At 31.3% G+C, this 16,195-nt stretch overlaps 1 protein-coding gene across 2 annotated transcripts; it reads left to right on the forward strand.

Moving 5' to 3' along the window:
- Window positions 1–4,844: 4,844 nt before the first annotated feature.
- LOC132740469 (uncharacterized) lies at window positions 4,845–14,202 on the forward strand. 2 transcript variants are annotated; one of them, XM_060728376.1, is made up of 2 exons: window positions 4,845–5,289; window positions 13,992–14,202. In XM_060728376.1, exons 1-2 carry the CDS (start codon window positions 4,896–4,898, stop codon window positions 14,075–14,077), a joined length of 480 nt encoding a protein of 159 aa, XP_060584359.1. In that variant the 5' UTR covers window positions 4,845–4,895; the 3' UTR covers window positions 14,078–14,202. The 2 variants fall into 2 exon arrangements, with proteins under 2 accessions (XP_060584359.1, XP_060584358.1); XM_060728375.1 differs by lacking the exon at window positions 13,992–14,202 and adding an exon at window positions 5,719–7,367.
- Window positions 14,203–16,195: the final 1,993 nt, after the last annotated feature.

The raw sequence follows: 16,195 nt of genomic DNA on the forward strand, positions 1-16,195 counted from the left end.
TATGGAGGGAATATATAACAAAACATCTTACTCGGTTAATGATAACTGACAGAGAGTACTAAATCATGCTGTCTATAAATTAATTATACAAATTTCAAATAAACGGACTGATGTGTTTTTCTATATTGGAATACAATCCCGCTTTCACGTTCTAAACATGGACGTACTTAAGGAAATTGGAATTCATGCAGCGATTTGCACTTCTAACTGCGTAATAATACTCGGAAGAGAATGGCGGAATCGATTTTATTGTTGCAAAATGTTTGATTTGCGACGTATTACAAATTTCATAACAGCATGTAGGTTAGTCGTAATCCACATCTTCCTTAAATGTAACAAGGTTAGCTTTTTAAAAAAGCTAGTAGCGACTCGCTTCGTAATTTCTTTCCAGGGATGTGTTTAAATGTAAAAATGACAATTCTGTTAGGCTGAAAAGACTTCAGCGAACATCAAAATAAAAGTGACATATAAAGTTAAGGAAGCCAGTTCTCTCAGTTTAACAAAGAGGAATATGAGTATATATGAAGATGCATGTAAACAGATAGAATGAAGTCCCTATGTCTATGCACATTTACTATATGGCCTGTTGACCTTGACCAGAAAAAAATAGATAAGTAGAATTCATAAAAATGTCTCTTTATACCAAGTTAAGTTGTAATATGTTATTTAGTATTGGAATAAGTGACAGATACAAGTCCTAAAGTAAACACAAGTTGTCAATCAATTCAGCCAGAAAAGCCGGGATCCTATTAAAAAAAAATAGGATCCCGGAAATTGACCAGTCCAAGAATATAGTTTTCAGAAAAGCCGGGATCATATTAAAAAATAAAGAGATCCCAGGAATTGGACAGTCCAAGAATATTGTTTTCAAAAAAAGCTGGGATCGTATTAAAACATATAGGGATCCCGGGATTTGACCAATTCAAGAATATAGTCTTTGATTTTTCCAATTAATTAGGCATATAATTATAAGTATTGTGATTATGTTAATAAATAGCTCTAAATATATCTATATCCTAAGTCAAATCAATTTTACTTTCATTACATACAATAAAAAAAACTTAACGTTTAATGGCCTTTCATTACGACAATAATCAACATAAATATAGTTTATTATTTTTTTTTCTCTATTATCTTATACGATCCCGGATCCCGGGCGTCCCGGATCCCGGTCAGTAAATACATACACTAAATACCGGAAAGGATGAAATGACCGGAAAAAAGGAAAAAGAAAAAAATGCACAGAACCAGATGTCGTTTATGTTAATTAACCAAACAAAAACTTACTACAAAGTAAACAGGACTGGTTAAATCGCTAAATCAAAAGTCAGTGTAAAATATGATTTACTGAAAAGAATCCATGAAAACAAAACATTTTAATCATCATTATATCTTTGCGCTCAAAACAATACTTGCTGCTTTTTAAAAATGGCGTGAAAATTGAAGGCTTTTTGACGCTATAAAAGATCAAATTTGATTGGCTAAATAATTTTGGATCCCAGCCCTGATAGATAAATTTTGTAGAAAGCTGGAAGCTAAGCTTCGATTAAATTTTTGGATGGATTCGGAGTTTAAGGTTGTTTCTCAGTAAAATCCTAACGTAATACCGGCTCGCCGTGGCGAGCCGGCATAAATACAGTATTGTACTTATAATGAAAATATATATACTCGGATACCACTTAAAACTTCAAAGTTCATTGATTAAATATCTATTCATTTCAATTTGTTTAAATAATTTTATTTTAATGTTTCCACCACTATCTAATGTATAGCAATACATTTACATGTACACCGTTATAGTAATACAAAAATGATCTACGAGGGTGTGTATGCATTCGAAATCAAAATGTCACCATTAGTAATCTGCCAAAAGAAGAATTATTCTTATCATTATTATTCTTATCATTATTATTCTTATCATTATTATTCTTATCATTATAATTCTTATCATTATTATTCTTATTATTATTATTATTATCATCATCATTATTATCATTATTATTATTATCATCATCATCAGCAGCAGCAGCAGTACCAGTATTATTATTAGTAGTAGTAGTAGTAGTAGTAGTAGTAGTAGCAGTAGCAGTAGCAGTAGCAGCAGCAGCAGCAGTAGCAGTAGCAGTAGCAGCAGGAGCACGTAGCAGTAGCAGCAGCAGCAGCAGCAGTAGCAGCAGCAGCAGCAGCAGCAGCAGCAGTAGTAGTAGCAGTAGCAGTAGCAGCAGCAGCAGCAGCAGCAGCAGCAGTAGCAGCAGCAGCAGCAGCAGTAGCAGTAGTAGCAGCAGCAGCAGCAGCAGTAGTAGCAGTAGCAGCAGCAGCAGCAGCAGCAGTAGCAGCAGCAGTAGCAGCAGTAGTAGTGGGGTACTATAAATAAACTTTATGTATTTTCTCATTTTGTAGCAGTAGCAGTAGTAGTGAGTACAATAATTAAAATATATGTATTTTTCGTCTTTTGTTGTGTATGTTAATACATTTACATGTATATGGGTCGTCTTTTATTGAAAAGCAACATGTTTGGAAATGCTAATTTAAAATCATAACATAGTGTTTATAGTATGTAAATTCCATAATAAATGTCTGTTTTACAGTTCATTACATCAAATAACAAGCAATGTTTTTCTCGTCATTTGTTTGATGTTTGTGAATTCCATGTCTTACTAGACAGGTAAAATGTATGATGTTATTTACGTGATGTTGCTTTTTTTAGGTCATGTGACTTTACATATGGCACATAGACTGGTTGTTTACAAAGATTCATACTTGTAAACAACTTCGATATCTTATGAACATGATAAATGCTTGCAAAAATTTTGCCTATTCACTATTTCAGTCCCCTACTTACTAAGTATTATAACAGTAATTGTTGATCATATAAATTATTCATTTATACAACATCGAATTCTATATATAATATTCCTTTTTTTAAATAATTTTACTTACTTATACTTGCTTGACCTACTAAATTTTATGAAATCTTTTTTCTTAGGAGTTTTAATCCAGAACAACAGGCCTTTCAACAACAAATTCAATTTTTAAATTTTCCCGTTTTATAGTTTTTTAATCAAAATTTCCCAATATCCCAAATAAATACTTTAAAAAATAGAGAATTAACTGCTTTTTCTAAATTTATCCAATTTTTGGACACAAAGAGAAAAAAACTTTAAAAATTTTCATTTAATTTGGAAAAATTTTCAAAATGTTCACATTTTTTAATCTTTTCACATGTTTTTTCATTTTTATCTTTACTAAAAATTTTTCACATGTTTATCTCCCAACCTCCGGGGTTAAAAAAGAAAAGAAATTTTGTCACCCAAGGGCAAATTATTTTTCAAATATTTAACAAAAAAAGAAAACACTTTCAAGGCTTTATCAACACTCGAAAATAAAAAAATTGTTTTCTCTTTCCGTGGGGAAGGTCACATCTTGTTTTATAAAGTTAAAAGTTGCTAGATGTAAGCTGCTTATAACCTGAAAGCATTGCACTGAGTAAGAAATAATTTGTGATAAAAGCTAGCAAATTTTAAACGAGGTAACTCTTCTATGTTGTTTTTTTTTGGAAATTGTAACAGGACACCGAAAAAAAGTTTTTTATTTACTATTTTAATTAAATTATAAACATTTTTATGCTTAAATGCATATTATACCCCAGAAATGCCTTTATTTTCATTTCTCTAAAGCTCTTTATATCTGGTGTTCCGTTAAAAGTTTCCAGAAATTGACTCTTTGGCCCATAACCAAAATCATTTTTTGCTTCTGTTGTATTCGGTACAGTGTTTAGGTATTTAATGAAGTAAAAATACTTCTTTGTTTACATGTTGCTACTTTTATGACAAATAATATCACATTCAGTGCTACTTTCTTCATTGTTTAATAGGGCCACTTATAAAAAAATAATCAAGAAATGTACTAAAAATTAATTGAAAATCTTCCCTTTTTTGCGCTATTCTTGGCCAGCGTTACAATGCTCGAGTCTTGCTCATTTTTCACAATTAAAATAAATATTGTGAAGAAAAAAACGGAATGATCCTAAATTTTGCAGACAATGTTTTGCTTTGACCTTTATCAAATGAAACATTAATCTCGAAAAATTATGTCAGAAAACCTCAATTGTGTCCCTTAATTTTACAAGAAAACGTAAACCCACAGTTATCATAGAAACGTATTTTGACATCTGGATTACAATACAGACGAATTATTTTTTACATTTTAGTACATTTATAGTGATTAAGTATTTACAATTTAAGTCAATATACATCTTTCAGATTACAGTTTTAGATTACTTCACATTATTCAGGACATAAACATCTTAGATGTTGTATATTCATTTTTACAACGTCGGTCCTTTCTGAAGATGCATTGATAGATGCTTATACAGGTGGAAATTAGTCTATGAATTGCAACATGTCTAAATTTAAGGCGGATTAACATGTTCCATGTGGCGTAATATAAGTTTGTGGTAAACCACACTTAACTAACATTACGCTGCATGTAAAGTTTATCTAACTTTCAAAATAAAATATGACGTATATACTGTCATATCCAGTGATGATAAGATTTATTTTATAGTATCTGATCTCAACTTATTGACACTTAAATATTTGGTTTTTCAACTTGCTTTCCTTTTCTTTCTATCCCACATAATATTATAATGCAGCAAATTTTTAACAAAAAAAACTTTGAAAACGTCTGAAAATTACACAAATGCACTACTAAAAACTCCAATTTTTTTAGGGGAAAAGATTGAAATTCTAGTTCACCGGCCGTTATCTGTTCAAACAAGGGTCAAATTAACACACGATTGTGTCACTTTTTACCTGCCTTATCACAAAACTACGAACAATGTATCTGATATAGGATGTATCTGACAAAGGATCTGATAAGAGTCAACATTAAAAATGAAGTCAGGAACAAGTCTTTGTTTCGGCATTATAATTTCGATTTTCTGTTTCGGAGTTCGCATTGATGCCTCCACTAAAACTGTTCAAGATACAAATGATTTCAATAACGAAAAGTTCGAGTTACTTTTAAAACGACTTGATTATGTGGAACGCCGGAATGACGAAATGGAAAGGAGAATGGAAATAATGGCTGCAGACTTCCGTGAAAAAGAAAAGGCTCTGAACGATCGCATTACGGAACTAGAAAAACTCAATAACCCCAGAAACAGTGATAATGACAATCACGTGACTAACGAACGCTTTGTCAACGCGCTTGATGATAGTGACAATGTAACAGATGAGACAAACGGTAGAGATTCAGTGCAGAAACAAACACGTACAATCAGATCAGGTAATATGAAATACATGTATATACAAGTGTACAACTATTTTTATATTGATTGTAAACGGACATGTACTGTTTTCAACATAAGACAACTTTACAAACATTCATCTATTGCTATTTTTGGAACTCAATGTCAGAAAACTGTACTTATAGAAGATCTAATAAATCCCTTGATGTTCGGGGTAGGAGTTTGACACCATCGTATTTTACTTGGCAGATTTATAGTTATTTTGCTCGTTAATAGAATGGCATAAACTGTCAGAACACTCACAATGAAACGGGTTCGTCTAAATCACCTTAATTTGTCTATTAAAGTGATCATGCAGTATTTAGCATTTCGATAAATAAGAAATGAACACATCCATATATCAGAAAAGAATTTGTCCATTACCTATTTGGGACTACCAGAAATAAATATTATAATTCTCATTTCAGGTTCAAGACGTGCGCGTTCTGTTGAATCAGATGTAGCGTTCTTCGCCGCGATCACGCCACATGACGTTGAGCATTTAGGCATTAACCAAAATATTGTGTTTGATCACGCTTTTACCAACACAGGCAACGCCTATCATAACATTCATGGCATTTTTACGGCACCTGTCGCAGGAACGTATGTATTCTGCGCCACGGTTGCTGGGGGAATTGTCAGAAACGACCATGACCAGACTTATTACGCTTATTTTGATGTAAACGGACAAACTCTTGCTAACTTCATCACGTATCCCTATAAACAAACCACACAAATGATAATAGTTAAACTCCAGGTCGGTGATGATGTCTCTGTAAGAAACAACAGAGTAGAGTATGGTATCCTAGGGGTTTTGTATACGTCATTTTCCGGGTTTTTACTGTATCAGGATGTTGGGTCATCCGTAAATATAGTCGGAAAATAAAAAACAAAACAACACTTGTTACCTTTATAGTTCCTTGGTAATTATCTCAATTTGTCAATTCAAGGAAAAAGCTCTATAAAAAGGGGGAAAACTTTGACCCCTAACATTAAATGTTTGCAAAATGATGTATATTTGTGTTCAAAATTGCTACTGACTTCAATCTGCAAGCATTCAGATGAAAGCTTGTTTACACAAGAGCGCTGAACAACAATGAAATTAATACTAGTAAGTACTTCTAAAAATAAACAAGAGAGCTTTGACAAACCTGGATGGATCGCACATCTAGGATATCTATCGCGTTTAAAGGTTATTAATTAAGCACGTGTATGCAAGCGCTGTGCTAACGACCATTCGTTTGCGTTCCGGGAATCGAGAAGACGTTATCTAATATTTATTTCTGCTGTTTATTCTGCTACCCAGAACAATGTCATACATAGTAACATTTTTGTGGATCGATTCACGAACATCCGCCAAATAGGTATGGTTGCAGTTTGAACTACTAACAGTTCAACTAACAGACATTGGCTTTTCTTGGAAAGGACAACAAATAATACTTCCTATAAAGTTTTGCGAAAACGTGCTGTTCTGAAAACATCATTTAAACTTGTTTCTTTTAAGCTCTTCAACGGCTCGGAATGATGCCTCTATTTTTGTACAGTTTCACATATGATTACTTCTACTGAGTTTCGACAAAATCTAATGTCATAGAATATTCTGTTTTTATCACTTGAAACTATCTTAATTAACGGACCGAACGTTCTTTACTATTTTTCTTTGCTATATAATTATATATATATATTGGTAATTTCTGTTTTGTCACAATTGGACTAGTTGTTGAAGGTAGTCTTCATTAAAGCAAAAGTAAACGATGGGCAAAGGCTTATGGCTGTCATAAAAACAAACCACAAAAAATAAGCTGCAAAGGGCGCTAATAAGAATGTGGAAATTAATCACTTAGTTTTCTGAAATTAAATAGCATACAATCTACACAAGACTAATTTCTTTAACACTTACAAACCCTATCAGATCATTTAAGAGTTGATGAAATGGTCATCGTAAGTTACGGACACAGGTAACTTCATTAACTTGCACATAAAAAAGGTCAATGTTTATAGACTTTCTTCTTTTTTAATCCAAAAACAAGGAGTGAAGAATTTTCTATACATTAGCATTCACATTATGATGAAAATGTTTTTTTATTTATTTGGGAACAACTGTTACAAGCCACTTTGCCTTCTCTTTATCCCCATTAAAAGTAATGACACATTCATTCGAAACTGTGCTCTGAAGTATCCAATTTAAATATCATCTTTGACCAAGAATCCTAAAATATTGGGTTATCGTTCAATTCTGTAAAGTTACAATCAAATTGTATAACTGGCATAAGAGAAGTAGTCCAGTGAAAATCAGTAAAGGGCAAAAACTCTGAGAAAAAAATCTTTCAAGCATTGAGTCTTTACTGGGTATCAGGCCTGGAGTCTTTACTGGGTATAAACAATCAACATTTAGTTAAAACTTCATACATGTATCTACATGCATGTTTGATGAATAAATTCAAGAAAAGCCAAACTGATAATAATTTAAAATCTTTAATTCAGCTGTAGGATAATAAACATATCTCTTACTTTAAGACATATTTTAATAAATGCGAGCAGAATACTACAGTATTATATTATTCTATAAAATAGAAACTATAATCATCCAGTAAAAATTGTTGTATCATAGTTTGGGTACCTTTCTGTTGAAAAAGTGTCAGAGTTAAATCGTATACATATACATGCACAGTGCGGTAACTGGAGTGCGGGTATCAGTTACCCGCACTCCAGATAATGCCACTGGATTGGTTCATTTTTGCCGGGGTTTACATATTGTGACGGCAGAGAAAGGGAAGGGGGCAGAACTATCATATTCAAATGCTCGTTCATTGGGTTAATTTTTTTCTGGGGTTTCATATTATGACAACAGGGAACGTGCTGTCATGTTTGACTATGATACAAAAGAGAAAGAACACCCAAACACTCGGCAATCTGATTTATACTCGGGGGCTACGCCCCCTCGTACAAATCAGATAGCCTCGTGTTTCGGTGCTCTTTCTATTACAATAATATACATATAGGCCATAATTCATAGATCTATAAACTTTGCAAAATCAGAACAATAATTTAATTCTAAAGATAATTGAATTATAAATAATAGTCCCATGACATCAGTGTTTTCAACACAAGTTCATACTCAAATAATTTATGTAAATATAATTTATTTTTTAATAAGAAGCATGATGTAACAACTATAACTGTTGTTAATGTAAAAGCTGTAATCAAATATATATATATATATATATATATATATATATATATATATATATATATATATATATATATATATATATATATATATATATATATATATATATGACTTTAAAAATGCCTGTCACAATAAACTTTTGCATTATTTTAACCATTTCTGGGTTAGTTTGTACCGGTAACAGAATTTGATATAAATAAATAGAATCTTACACAAATTGCCATTTACTTAATAAATAGACTTAAAAACCGAAAAAAAAAATTACTACAAAGCTCAGCACATACATGACTGACACCTCAAAAAACTAGACTCATTTCACCTTAAACCTGCTGGATTTACGAAATGGGACTTGCTCTGCTTTGAATTTGGAACAGTCCATTAGAATTTTAAGGGATTTCATAATCAAGCTACCATCACTATAGAGCAGACGGCACCGACTGGCTAAAACTGGTTCCAGCAGGTTAAAGGTTAATCTTTTTCATTTCTCTGTAAATCATCACTCACTCTTATTAATCACATGGTCAAAGATTAAGTGAATCACATTTTACTTTTTTTAAAAAAACATGGTTGTAAAAAAAAACTAAATAAGAGTTATGGCCCTTTGGACCTCTTATTACAATCATGCATAAGCTTAACTATAAGGTGGAGTTTCTATGACATTCATTTATAATACATATTTGTTTTAAAACATCAATAAAGGCAAAAATGCACTCTAAAGGACACACTAACAGTCCATTAGAATTTTAAGGGATTTCATAATCAAGCTACCATCAGTATCAGGATTTACGCTCGACATTTTCTTATTTCTAAAGTCAAACACAGAACAGAGGAAGAATATTATAGTAAAGAGCACTCCTTCAAAAAATAATTTTCATTTAACAAAAAGAATTCAAAGTCCACTATTTGAATTTGACAGTCAATGCCATTCACTATTCGAGCTTCTCAGTTAAGTAATAAATGCTTTTGTCACCTCAAAGAACGAATCAAATCCATAAATATTACGAAGTGATGACAATTTAGGCAAATTTCAGTAATTTGACAGTGAATGAGAGTCAAGAACAATAAAAGGTCAAAGTCATATCAGAATTATTCAACATGTTAGTTTTTGTCATAAGTGCTCTTTTGTCAAAGAATGAATCGAATCCATAAGTAAGTAACAAATTTATCAAGATTTAAGCAAATTTCTATAATTTGACGTTCAAGGTCAATTAAATGTCAAGATCATATCAGAATCATTCCACTAGTCCGTTTTGTGATAAGTGTTCTTTTGTGCAAGTAAATATCAAAGGTGTAAGTAAATAACAAAGTTTGGACAATTTAACAATTTAACCTTAACCATTACAGGTCAAGGTCATATCAGAATAACAATTCAGCAAGTCTCTTTTGTCATGCGTTCGTTTAGTGCAAGTATGAATCAAATATATAACTAAATATCAAAGTTGTGACAATTTAAGAAAATTACAATAATTTTACCTTAAAGGTCAATAGCAATGTCAACGACACCATGACTGTAGCAATAGCTGGTTTTCTTCGAAAAAGTCAAGCTTAAAAATTAGATGTAAAGACCTGCTCAATATAAAGAGTGTGGAAGTTAGTACCTAAGTTTTGTGTAACTTATTAGCATGAGACACATTTTTAAACACTAACACAAACCCTATCAGATGATTAAAGAAGTCCGATGGAAATGGTCATCTTAAATTATTGACACCAAAATTACTTCATGGAACTTGTATCCGTAAAAGATCCAATGTTTCTTGTACTTTTCTTCTCTTTTGGTCCAAAAACAGATGTCAAAATTTTCTGCACACTAGCAACCACAATTTTTTGAAAACCACAAACTTTTTATTGAGACTGTTCAAGACAGACAAATGGAAAGTGCAATATATTTCACGATCACCGATAGCACCGGCTAAAGCGGTAGTCATTCCTTAATGGAACCAATGATAAAAAAAACAACAACAAAAACAACATAACATTATTGAGAAGAAGTATGGGGCAACTAAAAATAGCTGACACACATCGATCAACACCATAAATATGCTGGTAAGGTGGTAAGGAAACATATTCTTAGTAGTTGAAAATCGCAGACTAGCCTTTTTTCGTGTGTCTGTATATAATAGAGTTTTTTTTATTTTTTAAAAATCTTTTAAAAATTTTTTTAATATCATTTTTATATTATTGTTTGTTTTTGTTTTCTTCTTCTTTTCTCTTTTTATTATTTTTATTATTAAGTGTATGGAGTACATTAAAAAAAAATGTTTTTTCTCATTTTTTGTGTATTTTTAATGTTTTAAAGGGGTTGTTTATGAAGCAACATTTTGGGAAATGCTAATTTAAATAACATAGTGTTTAAGTATGTAAATTTCCTAAAAAATGTCTTTTTACCTTTAATAATAAATAAAAAGCTTGTTTTTCTTTTTCCCTGCTTTTTTTGTAAATTCTGTCTTACAAAGTAAAAATGATGATAATTTTCGCCGTGATTTTGCTTTTTAGGTCATGTGACTTGACCTAGGGGCAGTAGACTGGTTTTTATAAAATTAAACCTTGAAAAACAACTTAATATTTTATAAACATGAGTTGGGTTTTATTAACTATTTCAGTACCTCTTTTAAACAAAAATTTGTTGATTATATAAATTTTTTCTTTTTAAACGCTCAAATTATATAAAAATTTTTTGGTTTTTAAATGCTATACTTTATTAATTTTATGACATTTTTTTTTCTTGAATTTTTTAAACCAGAAGCAGGCTTACAAAATAATTCCTTTTTTATAGTTACATTATATCAAAAGTAATAAATAAATAAATATTTAAAAAGAGAATTAACTGCGTTTTTTTTAATCCTCCTAATTGGACCAAGAAGAATAACATTAAAAAATTCTCATTTTAAAAATATTTACTTCAGTTCCCTGTTTATCTCCAATTCTGCGGGATTAATAGGGAACATGTGTACGTTGGTGGGGAAATTAGTATTTACAAAATAAAGAAAAACTTTCGGTGATAAACACTCAAAAGTAAATATTGTTTTTCTCTTTCTGTAGAAATGACACATACTTGTTTTATAATGTTGATAGATGTAAGATGCTTATCACCTGAAAGTATAGCACTGAGTAAGAAATAATTTGTGATAAAATGTAGCAAAAATTAAAACAATGTAGTATTTTGACTTTCACCTGACAAAATGTCAAAATGCAAAAGAAATTGAACGGGACACCAAAAATATAAAAAAGTTTTTTAATATTATTAAAATATTAAAACTAATGCTTAATGGGGTATTTTACCATTATATTTGATTCCTGTCAAGAGTTTTACAAAATAGAGTGTACATAAATTTGTAAATCATTTTTTCATATGTGAATGTACTCCACACTATCTCCAGAAAAAAAGATTCTATTCAAATCCTTTGTAAAAAGCTCGAAATATGTAAGAGTTTGTTTTAAAATTTGCTATACAACAATTTTAAAGAAACACCACTGAGGTCCCAACACCTAAACGCAAAATAATTTAGATTTCGAACATTGATTATTAGGGCCACTGAAATCTGAATAATATGAAAATATGTTTAAGAATATACTCAAAAACAAATTGTGAATCGTATTTTTGCGCTATTCTAGGCCCAATTGAGTGGAAAGCGTTACAACGCTTTCCTATGGCTCATTTTTCACAATTAGAAATAATTAATTAGAAAGACATTTTGCACACAAGTTATTGGTTTCACCTACATCAAATGGAACATTAATCTCGGATGATAATTTTCATTCCTGTCATGTCAAAAACTCATTCCTTTAGCTGTACAGAAAGAAAACATAAAACAAACATTTTTATTTTTCAGACGTTTTTTTTTTTTTTTTTTTTTTCATTTTAAGAGTCCTTCTTTTTACAATACTATTTAAACGTTTGCTGATTGACAAAAAAAAGCTGAATCATCTTTTGATATTTTTAGTACATTATAGTGATTAAGTATTTTAATATAAGTCACTTACAACTTTAAGATTACATTTTGTTATTTTTCTTATTTTTTTAGAGGTTATTTCACATTATTCAGGAGATAAACATCTTAAATGTTCCATTTTTTTTCAACATATAAATAATGCGAATTAATCAATGCGTACTATGAATTGCAACATGTCTAAATTTAAGGCGGATTAACAAGTTCCATGTGACGTAATCTAAGTTTGTGGTTAACCACACTTTACTAACGTTTACACTGCATGTAAAGTGTATCTACCTTTTCAAATAAAATGTGACGTATTACTTCTCATACCACTGATTATACTCGTAAGATTTATTTTTAATAGTATCTGATCTCAACTTATTGACACTTTAATATTTTGGTTTTTCATCTATTTTTTTTTGTTCATGCGATTTAGCTCTTTTCCCAACATACAAAATATATAAGAATCAAAATTGATATATGTATTTTTGGTAATGAAGCAAATATATATATATAGATATATATGGAAAACAAACAGCTCTTTTGAAAACTTTCTGAAATTAAACAAATGTACTACTAACAACTGCGCAATTGTATTGAGTGGAAAAGATGGAAATACTATAGTTCAACGGCCGTTATCTGTTCGAACAAGGGTCAAATTAATACACGATTGTGTCACATTTGACCTGCCTTATCACAAACTACGAACAATGTATATAAAAGATCCGATAAGAGTGGAACTAGAAGAAAAATGAAGTCAGAAACAAGTTTATGTTTCGGCATTATAATTTCGATTTTCTATTTCGGAGTTCGCATTGATGCCAACAACTAAAACTGTTCAAGACACAAATGATTTCAATAACGAAAATTTCGAGTTACTTTTAAAACGACTTTGAACATGTGGAACGCCGGAAATGACGAAATGGAAAGGAGAATGGAAATGATGGCGGCAGACTTTCGTGAAAAAGAAAAAAGCTCTGAACGATCGCATTGCAGAACTAGAAAAACTAAATAATCCAAGAAACTGTGAGAATGACAATCATGTGACGGGCGAACGCATTGACAACGCGCTTGAATGATAGTGACAATGTAACAGATGAGGCAACGGTAGAGACGCAGTGCAGAAACATAACACGTACAAATCAGATCAGGTAATATGAAATACATGTATATACAACTACATTTATATTGATTGTAAACGGACATGGTACTGTTTTTCAAAACGATAGGACAACTTTTAAAACATTCATCTATTGCTATTTTTGGAACTGAATGTCAGAAAACTGTACTTATAGAAGATCTAATAAATCCTTGATTTTCGGGGTAGGAGTTTGACACCATTGTATTTTACTTGGAAGATTTATGGTCATTTTGCTCGTTATTAATGGAATGGCATAAACTGTCAGAACATCACAATGAAACGGGTTCGTCTAAATCACCTAAATTTGTTTTATTAAAGCGACCAACGCAGTATTTAGCATTTTGATAAAATAGGAAATTAACATATCAATATATTAAGACAAGAATGAGTCCATTATCTATTTAGGACTAATATAAATAATAATCATTCTCATTTCAGGTTCAAGACTTGTGCGTTCTGTTGAATCGGAGGTAGCGTTCTTCGCCACGGTCACGCAACATGACGTTTACCATTTTAGGCGTTGACCAAAATATTGTGTTTGATCACGCTGTTACAACACAGGCAACGCCTTTCATAACATTCATGGCATTTTTACGGCACCTGTTGCAGGCACATATGTATTGTGCGCCACGGTTGCTGGGTTGTCTGTCAGCAAGCGACCAACATATTACGCTATTTTTGACGTTAATGGAAAATATGTTGCTAATTCATAATTACGGCATCCCTATAGACAAGCCACACAAATGATAATACTTAAACTCCAGGCCGGCGACGATGTCTCTGTGAAAAACAACAACCAGAGCAGAGTAGGTATCCTAGGGGCCATGTATACGTATTTTTCCGGATTTTTACTGTATCAGGATGTTGGGTCATCCGTAAATATAGTCGGAAAATAAAAAACAAAACAACACTTGTTACTTTATAGTTCTTGGTAATTATCTCAATTTGTCAATTCAAGGAAAAAGCTCTATAAAAAGGGGGAAAACTTTGACCCTAACATTAAATGTTTGCAAAATGATGTATATTTGTATTCAAAATTGCTACTGGACTTCAATCTGCAAGCATTAGATGAAAGCTTGTTTACACAAAAGCGCTGAACAACAATGAAATTAATACTAGTAAGTACTTCTAAAATAAACAAGAGAGCTTTGACAAACCTGGATGGATCGCACATCTAAGGATATCTATCGCGTTTAAAGGGTTATTAATTAAGCACGTGTATGCAAGCGCTGTGCTAACGACCATTCGTTTGCGTTTCCGGGAATCGAGAAGACGTTATCTAATATTTATTTCTGCTGTTTATTCTGCTAACCCAGAACAATGTCATACATAGTAACATTTTTGTGGATCGATTCACGAACATCCGCCGGTTGCAGTTTGAACTACAAAGTCTTGTCCAACTAACAGACATTAGCTTTTCTTATAAAGGACAACAAATAATACTTCCTATAAAGTTTTGCGAAAACGTGCTGTTCTGAAAACATCATTTAAAACTTGTTTCTTTTAAGCTCTTAACGGCTCGAATGATGCCTCTATTTTTTGTAACAGTTTCACATATGATTACTTCTACTGAGTTTCGACAAAATCTAATGTCATAGAATATTCTGTTTTTATCACTTGAAACTATCTTAATTAACGGACCGAACGTTCTTAACTATTTTTCTTTGCTATATAATTATATATATATATTGGTAATTTCTGTTTTGTCACAATTGGACTAGTTGTTGAAGGTAGTCTTCATTAAAGCAAAAGTTCCCGATGGGCAAAGGCTTAAACCACAAAAAATTAGCTGCAAAGGGCGCTAATAAGAATGTGGAAATTAATCACATAGTTTTCTGAAATTAAATAGCATATAATCTACATAAGACTCATTTCTTTAACATTACAAACCTATCAGATTCATTTAAGAGTTTGTATGGAAATGGCTACGTAAGCTACTGACACGGTAACTTCATTAACTTGCCATAAAAAAGGTCAATGTTTATAGATTCTTCTTTTTTAAAATCCAAAAAACATAGGAGTGAAGAATTTTTCTATACATTAGCATTCACATTATGATGAAAATGTTTTTTTATTTATTTGGGAACAACTGTTACAAGCCACTTTGCCTTCTCTTTATCCCATTAAAAGTAATTGACACATTATTCGAAAACTGTGCTCTGAAGTATCCAATTTAAATATCATCTTTGACCAAGAATCCTAAAATATATGGTTATCGTTCAATTCTGTAAAGTTACAATCAAATTGTAATAACTGCGCATAAGAGAAGTAGTCCAGTGAAAATCAGTAAAGGGCCAAAAACTCTGAGAAAAAAAATCTTTCAAGCATTGAGCTTCTTTACTGGGTAATCAGGCTGTGAGTCTTTTACTGGTATAAACAAATCAACATTTAGTTAAGAAACTTCATACATGTATCTACATTGCATGTTTGATGAATAAATTCAAGAAAACCAACTGATAATAATTTTAAAATCTTTAATTCCCATGCTGTAGGATAATAAAAATATCTTACTTTAAGACATAATTTAATAAATGCGAGACAGAAATAGCTTACAGTATTATATTATTCTATAAATACTTAACTATAATCATCCAGTAAACAATTGAAAAATAATATACATTATATGGCCATAATTCATAGAT

The sequence above is a fragment of the Ruditapes philippinarum genome, unplaced genomic scaffold, assembly GCF_026571515.1.
Source record: "Ruditapes philippinarum isolate M1 unplaced genomic scaffold, ASM2657151v2 ctg6821_1_1_1_1, whole genome shotgun sequence".
NCBI lineage: Eukaryota > Metazoa > Mollusca > Bivalvia > Venerida > Veneridae > Ruditapes > Ruditapes philippinarum.